Source organism: Dromiciops gliroides, chromosome 1, assembly GCF_019393635.1.
Source record: "Dromiciops gliroides isolate mDroGli1 chromosome 1, mDroGli1.pri, whole genome shotgun sequence".
In the NCBI taxonomy this organism is placed as follows: Eukaryota; Metazoa; Chordata; class Mammalia; order Microbiotheria; family Microbiotheriidae; genus Dromiciops; species Dromiciops gliroides.
This window is the reverse complement of record NC_057861.1, coordinates 118,660,751-118,678,772: the sequence shown is the minus strand read 5'-3', so window position 1 is coordinate 118,678,772 and position 18,022 is coordinate 118,660,751. Positions and strand designations below refer to the sequence as shown.

The 18,022-nt window shown below is 38.3% G+C and overlaps 1 protein-coding gene across 1 annotated transcript; it reads left to right on the top strand.

The window, feature by feature from the left end:
* The first annotated feature begins 9,798 nt into the window (after positions 1-9,798).
* On the top strand, positions 9,799-17,675 carry AARD (alanine and arginine rich domain containing protein). The gene is given in 3 exon segments (XM_043991892.1): positions 9,799-10,165; positions 10,168-10,187; positions 17,433-17,675. Coding segments are annotated over 3 exon segments (630 nt in total).
* Positions 17,676-18,022: the final 347 nt, after the last annotated feature.

Below are 18,022 nucleotides of genomic sequence, written 5' to 3'. Positions count from 1 at the left end.
AGACAAAATCAATCATTTCAATGACATAAAATTGTTAAAAGCTTTTGCACAAACAGAATCAATGCATATAGAATAAGAAATATGAAACAGGAAAGTGTATTAAATATATGTTGTTAAAGTCTATTATCAAATCTATAAGGAATTCATACTAATCTATAAAACAAATCTATCCCCCAATAATTTAGTGTTAGAGGTACCTAAAGCAACTTTCAAAAGGAGAAATACAAGCTATCAGCTTTTCAAAAACCTATGGATATCAACAATAATCAGAGGAATGCTGATTAAAACAACTTTGAGTTATCATATCATATCAATCAAATTGACAAATATGGAAAAATTCAATGTTGGAGAGAGTGTGGGACAATGGGCACACTACTAATGGAGCTGATAAATGGTACAATTGTTTTGGAAAGCAATTTGAAACTATGAAATAAAAGTTACTAAATTATTAATAATCAATCCACAAGCATGTATTAAGTACCTACTATGTGCCTGGCACTGACATTGATACTTTGATCCAGTATAGGGTTTATATCCAAAGAAGGTAAATTATTACAAGAAAAGGACCCATATATAACAAAACATTAATAGCAACACATAATGGCAAAAGTTTGAAAAATTCTATGTGCAAAATGGATAGATGATGGCTGAAATATTTGCTGTATATGAATATAATGGAATTTTATTGCACTAATGAACTAATGAAAAATGAAAAAAAACTAATGAACATGAAAAAATTAGAAAGTGGGAAAACTTGCATGAAGTAATGAAGGGTGAAGAAAGTAGCCAAAAGAAGAATACATACATTTTGAACTTGGTCTATTCCTACTTGTCCAGTCTTCTTACATTTTAATCCTCTCCACATATTCTATAATCTAGCAACACTAGCTTTTTGCTATTTCTTGCTACAGTCCCCAACCCTGTGCCTTTTCACTGGCTCTCCATACCTCTACCTCCTGGCTTTCCTAGCTTCCTTTAAGACTTTCCTCAAATCCTACCTACTGCAAGAGACCTTTCCCAGCACTCCCTATTGCTAACCCTTTACCTATGAGACTACCTTCCATTATTCTACATATATCTTATATATAAATACTATTTGCATATTGTCTTCCTCATTGAAATGTGAGCTCCTTATGGACAGGAATTGTGTTGGGGTTAAGTGACTTGCCCTGGGTCACACAGCTAGTATGTGTCAAATATCTGAGGTTGGATTTGAACTCAGGTCCTCCTGACTCCAGGGCCAGTGCTCTATCCACTGCACCACCTAGCTGCCCCTCCTTTTTCTTGTAAACCTACTGCTTAGCACAGAGTTTGGTTCTTATTAAGTGCTTAAAAATCCTTGTTGATTGCTGACTGCAGCAATGTAAATGAAAATGAAGTTAAAAGTTAATGATTATAAGGCCAAATACAATGTTAGAATAAATTTTTAAAAATTAAAACTCATATCCCTTTATTTTAGCAAGTGGTAAACTACAAAATGTAAAATGAAATACAATATTAGTTATAATTACTCTCTGTAGTGGTTCTACTTATTTTGTAGAAATATACTTTGTGGGGAATTTTAGATGTTTATTGGGAAGTGTTTACTATGTCAAAACAAAATGTATAAATTTTTAAAAATTTGCCTAGTGTGAACTACAAGTATTTGAATAAGTTAAAGAGAATGAGTAAACAAAACCCCAAACCCCCCCAAATCAATTATGTTGATGTACCTGATACTTTTACTAAATGAAAAAGTAAAAGGAGTAATAAACATAAATTTACTCATTAGAAGGCAAAAGCAGGAATGATGAAAACATCACAGTTTATACATAAACCTAGATCATACTCTCCCATCAATCCATGTAACGTCCATGGTAGAAAGCTGGCACACGAATATGTATATAAGTAGGGAGGCACTGAATTGGGAAACTACTATGCCTGCATCAACTCATAATTCTGTTCTATTGGTTTTAATGCTCCTTAGTTTCTTAAAGCAGGGTTTCTTAGACTTTTTTCACTTGTAACCCCTTTTTGCCTGAGAAATTTTTATATAATCCCAGGTATATAGGTATGTAAAATATGTATACATAATCATTCACTGTTGCCAAATTATTCATGACCCTCACATTCATATGGGGTCATATGGTAAAAACCAGAGGATCATGGAAGCTGAAAGGATTTTTTTTCACCATGGTTTCATTCAGTTCCTTCTCCATTTGAGGAAATAGATTCCTAGGAATATTTACCTCAGCTGGACGAAGACATGGGGAGTGGTAGAGAATGATAAGAATTAAGAAATAAAACGTGATTGTACTCATAAGTATTCTGGCAATCTGCTACTTTTTATGAAATGCCTATGTGACTTGATCTGCTTCAGGGCCATTAACAAGAGAACTGACTGAAAGTAGTTATGGCTCTCTCTTGCAGAGTAAAAGCAGTAGTTAGTGGAAAGAGAAGCAGGTGGCTTAAAACATAGTCTTTCAGGAGGATAGAGAAGCTAAGGACCTTTAGGGGGCCAAAATAGTTGTAGCATTTCCCTGCATGGGAGCATCACCCAGTGGAAGGTGAAGTGTTTGAAAGAGCTGGTTCACAGTGCTATGGACTTTCCTTATAGGGCAGAGTCTTATTATACACAGCATTTCTACTTGATATTAGATAGAATATTAAAAGGCTACGGAGGTAGCTTGAAAACAGACAGAACAGAGCTGCAACTTCCAACAAAGAGCAACAGAGACATGTAAGTCAGGAGGAAAAAGCTTGCTCTCTGATTAAGCTTGATCTCTGGCAGGGAGCTGGCCCATCAGAGAGTAGCATATGATCCTACCAGAAGACATAGCATAGGAGACATGAGTCGCTTCTCTACAGTCATATGCCCTGACTTCTCGTGCATCATGTATGTATATGCCATTAAATGGATACTCTGACTATATGTGTTTCCCATGTCTATATGCCCCCTATATTATCCCCTATTATTCTTCCAACTGAAAGAGTGCATGTACTTGTGGGAAAGTGAGCTCAAGATTTATGGGGAAAATGTTCCATTGGTTCTTTTGTTATGATAGTGCTTCATTAAATGACTTTACTACAAATTAAGTATATTCTCCAATTGGCCTAAAAAGAAGATACAATCAAAAGTCCTAAAAACTCACCACCTTGTAGCTCAATAAGCTGATTAGAGAACATACTTGATCATCATCCTATATTTTCATTTTCATTATCCTTTCTATTTAAACAATACTTTTCTATTCTAAAAATAAAATAAAATAAAATAATGCTATAGGGGGGTCTCTTAAAATTGGCATACTCTCTATTCCTTAATTTGTCTTAATTTGGTTTTGACTAGAGATCATATATTATGTATAATGGAGTAGCAATATATGGGATTCCAGGCATAGTTTGTCTCAGATGGATTTTGATTAAAGTAATATTTTGTATTTTAATTCAATTAAATTGAACTAATACTTATTAATCACCTATTATGTATAAGGCTCTGGATCGACACTGGGGACATAAGGATAAAAAATATCCTTTCCCTCAAGGAACTTAGAATAGGTAAGAACAAGAAATATACATGTATCAAAGCATTTCCCCTCCCCTTCTGAAAGGTTTCAACACTAATCACAGCCAATAATTCCACATACTCCTTTCTAGATGTCACTAAGAAATTATTTATGGCTATTTAAATAACCTAGCCCACCTGCCAGGGGGAGAAAAAAAGACAAATAGAAAGGAAGGAGGGCTTGACCAAACCCCAAGAGACTTAGTGGGTGTAAAAGTCTACAGACTTGCCATGAACCAACTCAGAAGCAAAACAGAGACCCATTAAAGTAGTCCTCCAAAGAGAAGAGAAAGTGGAGGCACCTTTTGTAGATGGCCTTTCAAGGAATTTAGCCACAAAAGGCAGAAGAGATATAGGACTATAGTTAGCAGAGATGGAAGGATCAAATGAGAGTTTTTTCAGCATAGGAAAGACATGAGAATGTAGGTAGGAGAAAATGAGTCAGCAGAAAGGGAAAGATTGAAAATAAGTGAAAAGAGGGGGAGGACAGAAGGGACAATCTATTGGAGAAGACAGGATGGAATCAAGTAGAGGAATTAGCTTTGGTAAGAAGTAAGGCCACTTCATCATGTAAAACAGAGGTGAAGGAGGAAAAAGTGGCAGAAGGCACCTGAGTGATAGGAGATGAAGAAGAGGGAAGAAGAGGGAGGTCACAGTGAAGGGCCTCAATTTTTTCTGTAAATATGAGGCGAGCTTCTCATATGAGAGAATGGGGGGAAGGGGAACCATGAGAGGTTTGAAGAAGGATAAAAAGGTTTGGAAGAGCCACTGTGGAGACAGAGATAGTGAATTGACAAGGTGGATACAGTATACAAAGCAAGTTATATATGGGATAAGTAGGAAATAATGAATAGTGGGAAGCCACTAGAAGGAAGAGGGGTTGGGGAAAGATTCCTGTAGAAGGTGAAATTTTAGAGGAAACTAGGGAGATCAGTAGTCAGAGTGGAGAGTGTATACCTGATGACATTGGATTATGAAGGAAACTGATTATGTTGACCCCTGACCCCTGGTTAAAAACCCCTGAATTAAAGGTTTTTGAGCAGGGGAATGACATTCCTGTATATTAGGAAGATGATTTTGGCAGCTATGTGAAGAACAAATTAGAAAGAAGAGTGAATGAAGGCAGAATGATCACTTAGGAAGATATTAAATTAGCACAGTTGAGAAGTTAGTGAGGGCATCAACTATAAAGGTAGAGGAAGGCACAGATTCGAAGATAGATAGGGCTTGGAAACAACAACAACACTACTAGCTAGCTAGCATTACAAAGCTCATTACAAATTTTATCTAATTCGATCCTCAAGGCAGTCCTAAGAGGCAGATGCTCTTATTATCTCCATTTTACAGATGAAGAAAGTAAAGTGGAAGAAGGTTATGTGATTCAGTCAGGGTCACACAGCTGATAAGCATCTGAGACATGATTCAAACGCAGATCTTCCTGACTCCAAGTCCAATATCCTACATACTGTGTTTCCCTAGCATGCGATTGCATTTCGGGGGTAAGGGAAAAGAAGAAAGCAAAGACAACACCGAGGTTGTGAGTCTGGAAACTCTGGAAGATGCTGGTGCCATTAATATGGACTAACTGCCATGCTGACTGTCTCTAGTAGGGCTTCCTCCCCATAAGAAGTGTGCAAAGCACTTCACACATATTATCTCATTTGTTCCTCATCACAACCTTAGAAGGCAGGTGCTATTTATGATCCCCATTTTCACAGATGAGGAAAGTGAGGTTAAGTGACATACAGAGTTATACAGCTAGTAAGTGTTTGAAGCTAGATTTGAGTTCAGGTCTTCTAGACTTCTGCTCTCTATCCAGTGCCATCTAGCTGTCTGACTTGTAATAATACCCTGGGGACTGATTTTAATATCCCACCCAGTTGCCATAGAGATATTCTGTGGGACCTGAGAGATAACTGGGCACTCGTTGGATTGCTTTGTCATCTTTTGAACAAGTGGAGAGTGCTTCTTTAGGTGGAGGGCAGTCTTCCTGGGTACCTATAGAAAAAATACATTAAGAATTGCAGCTACCATATTCAAACTTTGGCTTTGTCTTACTCTGCCTGGGACACTGTTGTACATAGAGGGTGTTGGGGTTCTGTCCCCTATGTAATTAGGAGTAGTGGGAAAGGGAACTAGCCTATGAAATAAGGTCCTTAGCCTGGCACTGTGTCATTAGAGCTGTAATCAAGTCTATCAGGGCAATGAATGTAACTGGACCTTGAAGGAGAATGCCTGCTTGTGGGTAGAAAATCTCCAGTGTTATTTTACATGAAATTAACTTGTGTCTCCTTCAAGACAGGGAAAATTCTGGAAACCATCCTCTCTCTGGTATGAAGAGACCTCAGATGAAATACAAAGATGTACACAGACAGGGTTGGACCACACCTGAGGGTAATGCCCTGCACCACCTACTGGGAATAATAGAGACCTTCAGGGAAAGCTATTTGTCCTATGAGGAGGGTAACAACTGACACCATCTGTTGGGAGCTAAGAAGAGCAGCCTCTGGAGACTAATGCCTAATGCTGTCTTCTGGGAGTTATGGGGAACTGCAAGGAGTTACACCTCTCAATACCAGCTGGGAGCAGCAGAAGGGGAACCTGCCCAGGTATGTGTGGGAGAGGATTCTTGATCAGGAGAGTTGATTGTTATATTTTCAGTGTGAGCATTAAAACCTTGGACATCAGTAAATGTTACCAGTCAGGGATTGATCTATCATTTTGTAGATTGTCTAGGCTTAAGAAAATAATAAAAAATATATTAATAGTAGAGATTAAATTTAAAAGTGGGATGTGGGTACATTCCTTTTTTCCCCCCTAGAGAGCCAAATGGTAAACATTTACCGGTACACAACTGAATCTGCCTTTTCATAACTATAATAGTCAATAAATATTTATTAAGCATCTATTATGCACCACACACTGTCCTGAGAGCTAGAAATACAAAGAATGGTGACAGTTCCTGCCCTCAAGAAGCTCACAATCTAATAGAAGACAACACAAAAAAAGAATAAGAAAATGGTGAGGGGAAGAGGATACTTTGCCAGAGGTGTATTAATTCCTGCAGTCAGCTGGGAAAGGATAAAATAGTTACTCTGGAACCTCTCCTTAAGGGGATGATCTGGGTATAAGTCTCCAATGTCCACCCTCTACCCTTTCCAACCAAAGGGCAATAAACAGTCCCTGCCCTCAAAGAACTTCCATCTATCTATCTATCTATCTATCTATCTATCTATCTATCTATCTATCTATCTATCTATCTATCTATCTATCTATCATCTATCTATCTATCTATCTATCTATCTATCTATCTATCTATCTATCTATCTATCTATCTATCTATCTATCATGAAAGTCTTACATTTATGCTCAAATAATCAACTTCCCACGTGCTAAATGGGGGAAAGGTGGCTACATAAAAATTTATCTGAAGAAGATCTAGGAGTTTTAGCAGAGTTTGAGGTTAACATGAATCAACAGTGTGATATAGCTCAAAAAAAGCCAATGTAATATTAAACTACATTAAGAAAGGCATAGTGTCTAAGAGTATGACGGTAATAGGATTACTATCTTTTCTGTGCTCTGTTTTGATCAGACCACATTTGGAGTATCTTGTTCAGTTCTCAGTCATTTTTGGGAGAGATAGATGATAGATTAGTTTCTCTACTATAGTTGATTAGTTTGAAGAATAGAAGACTTAGAGGGTGACATGGTAGCTGCTTTCAAGATTTAAAGGCCAAAGCATGAGAATGGTACTAGATTTGTTTAACTTGGTCCCAGAGGGTGTATCAATGGGTGAAAGTTTGCGGCGAGGCAGATTTAGACTTAATGGAAAGAAAAATAATTCTTACAATAAGAGCTGTCCAAAAGTGGAATGACCATCTTCACAGGAGGTACTGAGTTCTTCCTCCCTAGAGGTCTTCAGACAAAGACAGGACGTGGATTTATCAGGCACGTTATAAAGTGCGTTCTTCTTCAGGAGCAAGTTGGGCCAGAAATACTTCATATTTCTCTTCTAACTCAGAGATTCTGTGATGGCAAAGCTGTTAGAGTGAGAAATGCATTACCAGTCCTGAATATGACCATGTCCACGGAAGGATGGGTACAAAGTCTTTGCTAGTCACTAGACAGATGCTATATACTTGTACCCTGAGCAATGACAGGAAATTGTTATTTATTGTTTATAGGAGCTACTGTCACCTTAAGGGAAAAATTTGAGCTGTGTCAGCCATATGTTCTGAGACACTACAAGAATGACAGGTGTCAGGCACAGAAAAAGCAAAGACAATGTCTAGAGCCTGAGAGCCTACTCTTTATTGTGTTGTGTATTTTTAAAATAAAAAATCTTTCCTGTCACAGTGAATGCATGCTTGAGGGCAATGAATAATCACTTTTAGGGGTATGGAAAAGGTTGAATATATTTAAATTCAGGCCTTAAGTACAGATTAAGAGAGTGAAAAGTTTTTTCTACCTGGATGAAATTATAAGAGATACTACCCACAAGGGTCATTAAAGGTACAGTGACTTTAGGGTATATTCACTATAGTTGTCGACTCTTTTAGAATCTTTATAATCCCATTTTTTTTTGTTTTCTTGGCAAGCTACTGAAGTGGTTTGCCATTTTCTTCTCCAGTTCATTTTACAGATGAGGAACTGAGGTAAACTGGGATAAGTGACTTGCCCAGGGTCACAGGACTAGTAAGTATCTGAGGGCAGGTTAGAATTCATGAAAATGAGTCTTCATGATTCTAAGACCACACTGTACCACTTAGCTGTCCATTCACTGTAGTAGCTATAGTAATAATAAAGTTAACATATAGCACTTTAAGGATTGCAAATCTCTTTATATATGTTATCTCAACTTAGTAAGAGAGGAAGAATTTGAAATTGAGTCCTGGACTCTAAAGCCAGTGCTTCACTTTTAGGCCTTTTAAGCTGTATAAAATTAAATTTAATCTCTTTTGATGAAAAAAAAATCCTTCTTCTTTGTCTCCTACCTCTCTTCCCCAACCCTGCCCCAATGGAAAAAAAAAAGGAAAAATAAACATGTGTGACAAACATGCATAGTTAAGCAAAACAAATTTCAGAATTGGGCATATCCAAAAAATGTCTCTATCTGCACCCTGAGTCTATCAGTCTGTCAGGAGGCAGGTAGGTAGCATGTTTCATCTTTAGTTCTTTGGATTGTAGCTGAATATTGAGTCAGTGAAAGTTCTAAGTCTTTCAAAACTGTGTCTTTACAGTGTTGTCATTGTATAAATTGATCTAGTTCTGTTCACTTCATGTTGTATCAGTTCTTACAAATCTTCACAGGTTTCTTTGATTCCATACCTTTGTTCATTTCTTATTCATTTTATTAATATGCCATATTTTGCTCAGCCATTCCTTGATCGATGGGCATCCCCTTAGTTTTGTACATGTTGAAGCCCAGTGGGACATCCAAATGGAGAATTTGGAATGGCAGAGGGCTGATATTTGTTTATTTTTTTTTTAATGTATGGGGTATTTTATTTTTTCCGTTACATGTAAAGATAGTTCTCAACTTTTGTTTATACATGCTTTACAATTTCAGATTTTTCTCCCTCCCTCCCCTCCCTCCCCCCTCCCCTAGACAGCAGGTAATCTGATATAGGTTATATCTATATATCTGAGGGCTGATATTTGAATCTATGAGGGTGAGATTTTAAAGGGAGGGAATAAAAGAACAGAAGAAAAGAGGAGCCCAAGATGAAGCTTTGGGGGAACACCCACAGTTAAAGGCAGGAAGAAGACAGTAAATTGAGTGAGGTTTGAAAGCAAATGAGGAAGTCAACTAGGGCTGCCAAAAGTTCCTTTCTGTCCCAAATCCAGCAGCAGTTATCCAACAGTAGGGGCTATTCAGTTTTCCATGACTTATCCGTTACCAGCATTCTTCTCTAAACTGAGTGATTTACCCTTGCACTTTAAAGGGATCAAGGAGAGGCTGCCCAGCTGAACTCTCTTCTCAAATTTCCAACATCTCCTTTCTCGGTGGTGAGAGAGAGAAAGAGGTGGAGGTGGTGGCGAAGGGTTGCAAAGATAGAGATTTTCTAAACTGGAAAGAAACAATAAGGTCCCACATTTGCAATGGGCTAGTCGTTTCCCAGAGTGACACTTATAAAGAGTCCCCTTTCCCCACCTGACCCCTACCTAATTGCTAGGCTAGGACGCCGAAAGACCGAGAGAGGGGGGGAGCTGGAGGTGGGACTGAATTTCTTTTCTTTCCACTGAAGCTAACAATGACATTTCCTATGCTGCTAGAGAAGGTAGCACCGCCCTGGGATTTTGGAGCAGACCGAAGGGAGGTCCGAGCATTGGAGGGGGACCACTTTTGCCCTTTCCTTCCCGGCTTCTCTTTTGGGGATCAACGAGGAGTCAGGAATGGGGAAGCGCAGGACGAGGACGTTGCGTCCAGTTTATTGTTGGAGGACATCCAGAGGCGTCTCCGCAACGCTTTCCGCAGCCCCATCTCACGCCAGGATGTCCCACCACTGCCACAGGAGCCTGGGAAACAGCAGCTGGAGCATCAGCAGCCCTGGGAAGGCTCTGGGAGCAGGGCCACTGCCGTGCAGGAGGAGCTGCGCAGGGCGCACATAGACGGAACCATCGTTGGCTGCGGGCTGAACTGGTGAGCCCTGCCAAGACGGGCTGGGCTAGAAACTTTCGCCTCTCGCCTTCCTTCTGGTTTCCCCTATTCTTTCCTCTACTTTCTTCCTCCCTTTCTTCCTGCCATCCTGATCTCGCCTCTTTTCCCCTCTCCTAACTTTTGCTTCTTTATATTTGGACATTTGACTCCAAGCGTTTTAACCTCTGGTGGGATGGACTCACGTGAGAGAGAGCGCTCCTGGGAAGAATAGGATGTGTATGGGGAGTGGGGATGGTGGAGGATGGCTTGCCTTTATCCTTTTATCCACAGTCATTATCTCATCATCCAGTCAATAGGTTAGCATCTCAAAGAACCTCCAATCATTCTCACTCACCCACTCTTCCATTTTTCATCCTTTGGAAGGAAAAATGGTAGAATGATTCACTAGTGCTACTTGGGTAATTGGTTATAGTACCGACAGGCTGAAATTTCTCTAGTCATACTTTATAAAGAATCATAGATTTGGAGCTGAAAGGGAATGTAGAGGTCACCCATCCCTTAGGACCCTGAGAACACCAAAGGAGTTGTGCCTGGATGAGGTTTCACCTGGTACAAATAGGGCAGAACCAGAATTTGAACCAAGGTGTTCAAATTCTACTGAACCATTGCGATTTACCTTGGTAATGATTAATTCTGCTTGAAATATCCAGATCCAAATGGTAGATATATTTCAGTACTCCTGATAGCATATCAAGGACATGGAGTCAAATACTACCTCTGACACATTTCCTGGGTGAACTTAGGCAAGTCACAACTTCCCTGCGCCCCAATTTCTTCATCTGTAAAAAGATTAGATGGCTTTTAGGGTTCTTTCAAGCTCAGATCTATGATCCAGTGAACAAATTAGGGACTGGCTGGCTAGTGATGATCATTAACTGTGCATCTGCTCATCAGAGACCTTCAGACATACTCATCTTCTCTCTTTTCCTGTACAGTAATATTTTGGAAAAAGGAAAATAATTTGATTACATAGGGCTAGCTCCCCAATCTGCAAAGGGGCAACATCCATTCCCCTTTTTAGTAATTCAGTAGTGCTTATGACCACAATACATTGTGATATTGTCCTTTGGGTTGTAATTTTAATTCTTTGATGATTCTATGGTCTGCAGCCATACAGTCTCAGTGGGAGCACATTGGTGTTGAAAACAAGAGTTTTTTCTATCAATAAACAATGTAGGACCAATGAAAAAAACTGATGATTTTTCTGCCTTGACTTCCTAATAAATTCTGGGCTCTGCTCTTTATCTGCATCAATACTCAATAAATATGTACTACTGGACCAATTTAATGGGATGCTTAGCCAATGGGGATATAAATCGGTTAAAACTAAAATATTACAATCTTTTGACTAGCATGTTGCAAATAATAGGCATTCAATAAGTGTTGAAAAAATGACCGAACACTTCTGCTTGAAAGATTTAAAAGATATAGACAAGACTAATAGCTAAAATGGATTTTTGCAAATCACTTGTAGACTTTTGAACATCTATTATAAGTTAAAAATAAACATTAAAACCCATTTGTTGGATTTTGCTTTTCTGACCATCTTTCTTAGCTTATTCATTACCTAAGTAACAGTTTTTCTTTGTATCCTTACCCTTGCTGTCATAATATGCATGTTATATATTAGGGGGATGTGTTGTATTGACGGGATAATAGGCATGTTGATGTTCCCCTCAAACACCTAAGTGTTCGGTTCATAGGATAACAAGAGCTTTAAGAGATCCTTGATGCTATGGGGTTCAACTCTTTTATTATAGATGAGAATACTGAGGCACAAGGAATTTGTGACTTGCCCAGGGTCACATAGCTAGTAATTGTCTGGGGCAGGACTTGAATTTAGGTGATCCTGACTCCAAACCCAGCACTCTTACCAACATGACACCTAGCTACCTCAGCCTCCTCACTTCCCATGAACTATGTCTTTGCTTATACGGGTCAAAACAGGTATGTCTCACCATCATCAGTATCAATGCTATTTCCGTCATCCTGATCTATGAAACTTTTTGCCTGGTTATAGTCACCTGTTCTTCCATCTTTCCTTGTGCTTCACTCCTCATAAACCTCACTATGATCTTCAGTCCTTTACTTCTTTGTTCTCACAATCTATCATACCTCCTTTGGTTTTGCCATTGTCTCTTCACAGTCTTGATCTTACAGTTCATCAATTCAACCACACACTGTTCTTCATCCTTGAGTTATTTGCCTCCTTGTCCTACTGCTATTCATATCCTTCCAGTCCTCAAACATTCCATATACATTTTCTGTTTCTTTCTCCATCTTGCTGAATACAACTGGAGAGAGTCACACAACTGTGCCAACTGTGTCAAGCAAGTTCATGTTATCTCATTCTCAATCTTGCCCATACTGATGTATGAATCCTTTTATTCTTCTGTCATTCACCATCTTATTGCTTGAAATAGCTATTCTAATCATTATTTTAATGCATGTCTTTCAAATCTACACATCTAGTCCTAACTTTTCTCATGAATTTCAGTCCCACATTATCAGCTATCTATTAGATACACCCTTCCCCTCCTTGGAATGCTATTGGAATATCAAAATCAACATGTCCAAAACGTTTTCAGTCTCTTTCCTTCCGCATCTGCTTATATTCCAAAATTTCCTCTTTCCTCTTCCAGCCCTGCATCTTCCCAGTGACCCAGGTTCATTGCCTCAGAATCTTCCTTGACTTTTTCCTCCCTTACCACCCTCACCCCTAGCCCTAGTCAATCATTTGTCAAGTCTTGTCTTTCATGTCTCCTAATATCTCTTGAATCTGCCATTTCTATGCACTCATGCTCATCTTAGTTCAGGCCTGCACCATCTTCCATCTAGGCTTCTATAATTGTTCTCTTGGTTTCCAATTTTTCCTCTCTCCAATTCCTTGTCCCTCTACACAGTTGCCAAAATGCATATACATCTGATTTCTTGTTCTCAGTAGCCTTCACTGGTTCCCTGTTGACCTTTGAATAAAATGCAACTAGATCAGCCTGGTATTTAAGACCATTCATATTCTGGCTTCAATTTACCTTTGCAGCTCTGTCTCACATTACTTCTCTTTCTGCATTCTCAGTTCTGAACAAACTGGACAATTACTTTCTCTGATATCAGCATTACATTTCTTGGCTCAGTACATTTGTAAATCATACTGTCCCCTAAGGCTGAAATGAATTCCTTCTTGATCATTCTTCTTAGAATCTCTATACAGGGTTCAATATACCCTGAATTTTTCATCAGTTAATGAATGCTCTCTCTCTCTCTTTCCCTCCCTCATTCCCTCCCTCTCTCTTCCCCACTTTATCTCTTCAAATTTCCTTGAATTTAGTTATATATGCATTTGTTGTTTCAGCCCCCCCCCCTCCCCGCCCCAGTAGAAAATTAGCTCCTTGAGGAAAAGGAGTTTCTCTTTGGCTTTGTGTGACCAATATTTATCCCATTGACTTTTTTGATAGGTGCTAATACACAGTTATTTATAATAATAGCATTTATTTAGGACTTCAAGGTTTGCAAAGCACTTTACAAATATTACCTCATTTGATGTTCTAAACAACCTTGGGAAGCAGGTGCTATTATTCCCCAATTTTAAAGATGGAGAAGACAGGAGTTAAGTGACTTGCTTAGAGTCACACAGCTTTGAATTTAAGTCTCTCTTACACTAGGCCCAGTATTCTGTGCACCGTATCACCTATCCTCATTCATTCATTCATTCATTCATTCATTCATGGAATAAAACAAATATTTCCATGACATAGTAGAATTTTAAAAAAGATGATTGTGCATGAAACTGCAAATCTATTATGTACTTGTTATTCCTTTTAAATATATAATAAAGTAATCATATGATTTTCTTTTTTTTTTCCTTTTTTCCTTTCTCCCCCTCCACATGAGAGAGCTACCATTAAACACAAATTAGTATAAAATCATTTTTTTGCATACTTCTATTTACTAGTTACTTCTCTGGAAGCCGAGTGTCTTTCTTCATAAGTCTTTTTTATTTTTTATTTTTTTGGTGAGGTATTTTGGGTTAAGTGACTTGTCCAGGGTCACACAGCTAGTAAGTGTTAAGAGTCTGAGGCTGGATTTGAACTCAGGTATCTCCTGAATCCAGGGCCAGTGTTCTATCCACTGTGCTACCTAGCTGCCTCTTCATAAGTCTTTTATAGTTAATCTGAATATTTGTAATAGTCAAAATGACTTATTCACTCAGAGGAAAACAGTATTGCTGCTGCTGTATACAATATTCTCTTGGTTCTGCTCATTTTGCTCTTTATTATTTTGTGCAAGTCTTTCCACATTTTTCTAAGATCATTGAGTTCATCGTTTCTTATAGCTACCTCTTATATTTAGATATATTACTATATCCTATGACAAGCTCTGTGAGTCTAGGCAAATTGTTTTATCTGTACTTTGTGTTTCAATCAGAATCTAATACAGGGTTCTGCAAATAGTGCTTCATAAATATTTACTGGACTGAATCAAATACTAGTCCAGCAGGACTACGGCAGCTAGCTGGTATAGTGGATAGAGTGCTAAGCCCTGGGTCAGGAAGAACTGAGTTCAAATCCAGCCTTAAACACTTAATAGAGGGCAGCTAGGTGGCACAGTGGATAAAGCACCGGCCCTGGATTCAGGAGGACCTGAGTTCAAATCTGACCTCAGACACTTGACAGTTACTAGTTGTGTGATCCCGGGCAACCCAACCCTCATTGCCCCAACAAAACAAACAAAAAGAAAAGAACACACAACCAAAAACACTTAATAGCTGTGTTCCAGGACTGAGACATGAGCTAATAATAATTGCTAGCATAGAACTTTAAGGTTTGCAAAGTGCTTTACATGTGTTATCTCTTTTGACCCTTACAACAACCCAGGAAGGCAGTTATTCCAATTTGACTCACAAGAGTGAAGGTTATTATAATAATAGCAGCAGGTGCTATTATCATCCTAATTTTGCAGTTGAGCAACTGAGGCAAACAGGGATTAAATGACTTGTCCAGGGTTATACTGAATTTTAACTTGCATATACCTGACTTTAGGCTCAGTGCTCTATCCACTGTGCTACTTAATTGTAAGGTGTTGTGTGTGTGTGTGTGTGTGTGTGTGTGTGTGTGTGTGTGTGTGAGTTCAGATATTCTTTTAAGGCTGCAGATGTCAAAATGTTGCACAAGGACCCCTAATAGTCCCCACAACCCTTTCATGGGGGTTCATGAGGTCAAAATTATTTTAATAATAAAATTTACATGTTATTTGCTTTTTTTAAAATACTCCTCCTCTTTCCAACTATGTATCTGTGTTAACACCAGATTTTTTTTATATACTTCAACCAAAACAACAGATGGAATGCAGAAGCAGATATGAGAATCCAGCTGTCTTCTATTACGCTAGATATTAAAGAGATCTGCAGAAATATGTAAAACAGTATCACTCTTCTCATTAGATTTTTGAAAATATAGCTCCTTTTCATAAAAATATGTTATTTATTATAACATGTAATGGTTTATTATTGTTGTTTAAAATGAATTAATACATAAATATTTTTAAATTTTATCTATTTAAATTTCTAATATGGTAAATATTGATATATGTGGCCTACATAAACAAACACTCTTTGGGGTGCTTGAAAATTTTTAAGAGCATAAAAGGATTCTGAGACCATTAACTTTGAGAACCACTACTCTAAGGTATGCTTAAGTGTTTTCATTGAATGGTAGGAACCACTTATATTACTGAAGTCTCAAAATAACAAGTGTTTTGAAACCTCCATGGACCCAGAATTATCTAACATGGACACTACCTCCTCTGTGCAAATGGGAACCCAATCAGATGGTCACATTCTATGAAATTCTTGTATGTGACTTTTCCTAAGTCCTCCAGAGAATATCCACCTAGTGCTCAGGTGTCCTTCCTTGGGGCCTTTTAAAATTTCACAAACAAAAAGTAGGCTTCCTTCTCTGTTAGTTATGTTTGTTTGTTTTTACATGGTTTGGCCTCTTCCTTTCCCATAGTCTATATCCATGGCCATGCTTTTTATGTTTCTTCTTGTGTGATGATGTTAATGATTATGATAGCTAGTTAACCCTACTCCTGATCACCATGAAAGTTTTTAAAAAAAATTTGTTTCTTGGTTTCACGACTAGCTTCCTATAGCATTGCAACAACAATAACAACAATGGTAACAATAGGGATGATGGTGATGGTGGTGGCAGTGGTGGTGATAGATAGTATTTATATTGTGCCTTAAAGTTTACAAAGCACTTTACAAAAATCTCATTTAATCCTAACATTCCTGGGAGAGAGGCACTATAAGCCCTCATTTTATGGATGAAGTAACTGAGAACTATTGTTATTAATATGGTGCATCCTTCTTATGCCCACCATGCCTCTTTCTAGAGGTTGAGTGTTCAGTTAACACCTACACATGTATCTTATGGCCCTATAAGAATGGATGAATTTATATTTGGATAAATGGAATTGTGTTAAAATTGATTTCTATGCATAAAAACTCATTACTAACAATTTTGCTCATTAGTTACTTTTGCTTTAATTTCATTATCACTTTGGAAGTGATTCATATGGACCATACGCCATAAATTCAGAGTTGGAAGGGAACTCAGAGATCATCTAGTTGAAACCCCTCATTTTAAGATAGGGATGTAGAGGGCTAGAGAGAGGGTGTATGGAGAGGAGAAGAAGAAGAAGTAGGAGAGAGAGAGAGAGAGAGAGAGAGAGAGAGAGAGAGAGAGAGAGAGAGAGAGAGAGGACAGAGAGATTAAACAACTTGCCCAAAGTTACACAGATAGTAAATGTCAGAGCTGAGCTTGAACCCAGTTCTTTTTTCTTTTTTTTTTTTGGTGAGGCAATTGAGGTTAAGTGACTTGCCCAGGGTCACACAGCTAGTTAGTGTCAAGTGTCTGAGGCTGGATTTGAACTCAGGTCCTCATGAATCCAGGGCCGGTACTCTATCCACTGCGCTACCTAGCTGCCCTGAACCCAGTTCTTTTGACTTCAAATCCAAATGTTCTTTCCACTGCACCATATTGATATAGAAAGTCTGCTTTATAACCAGTAAGAAAGGTATAACTAAAGAGTAAAGACAACAGCAAATTTACCACCTATCTAATTTTCTTCTGACAAACTCCTTATTCATCATGCACAGTTATTCTTCTTGATGGTCTTCAGTTAACAAAATCCTCCCCTCCTCTTGTGTATTTTTCCCCTTCCTAGTTGGAGATGCGCTTCCAGAACCAGCAGCTCGCCAAAACTTGGGTGGATTTAAACTTGGAAATACAGCGACTGAAGATTGAAAATGAATTGTCCACAGCTTCTGAATGACCAGCCCTGGGAAAGATCACTGTGGCTCAGAATTGTAAAGTGTATGTCAGGAGACATAAAGCCCAAAGACAAAGTATATTTTCTACAAACGACTCTGACACAAATATGAACAAGATGCACAAGTTTCCAAGCTAAATTCCATAGAAGAATACAATAAGGTGTTGTGGGAAAATGAAAGGAAAAAGAAAATCAATAGTCAATGGGGAGAAAATGCTGCCCAGGTACATTTTGAAAGGTTCCATGGGAAATAGAGAAGAAAAGAATGTGGGCCATATATCGGGCTACTTTTACTTCTTTCTCCAAGCATCCCCTACTGCTTTCATTCATCTTTTGCTAATTTAGTTGTCCAAGGTCACTTCAGATTTCAGAAGTGGTGTCCCCTGTAGTTGTTTATTCATTACTTCATATTTTGCAGAGTCAAAATATTTCTTCTTCTTGAATGAAAACATTTAAAATACATAATTAAAACACTAGATTCTTTT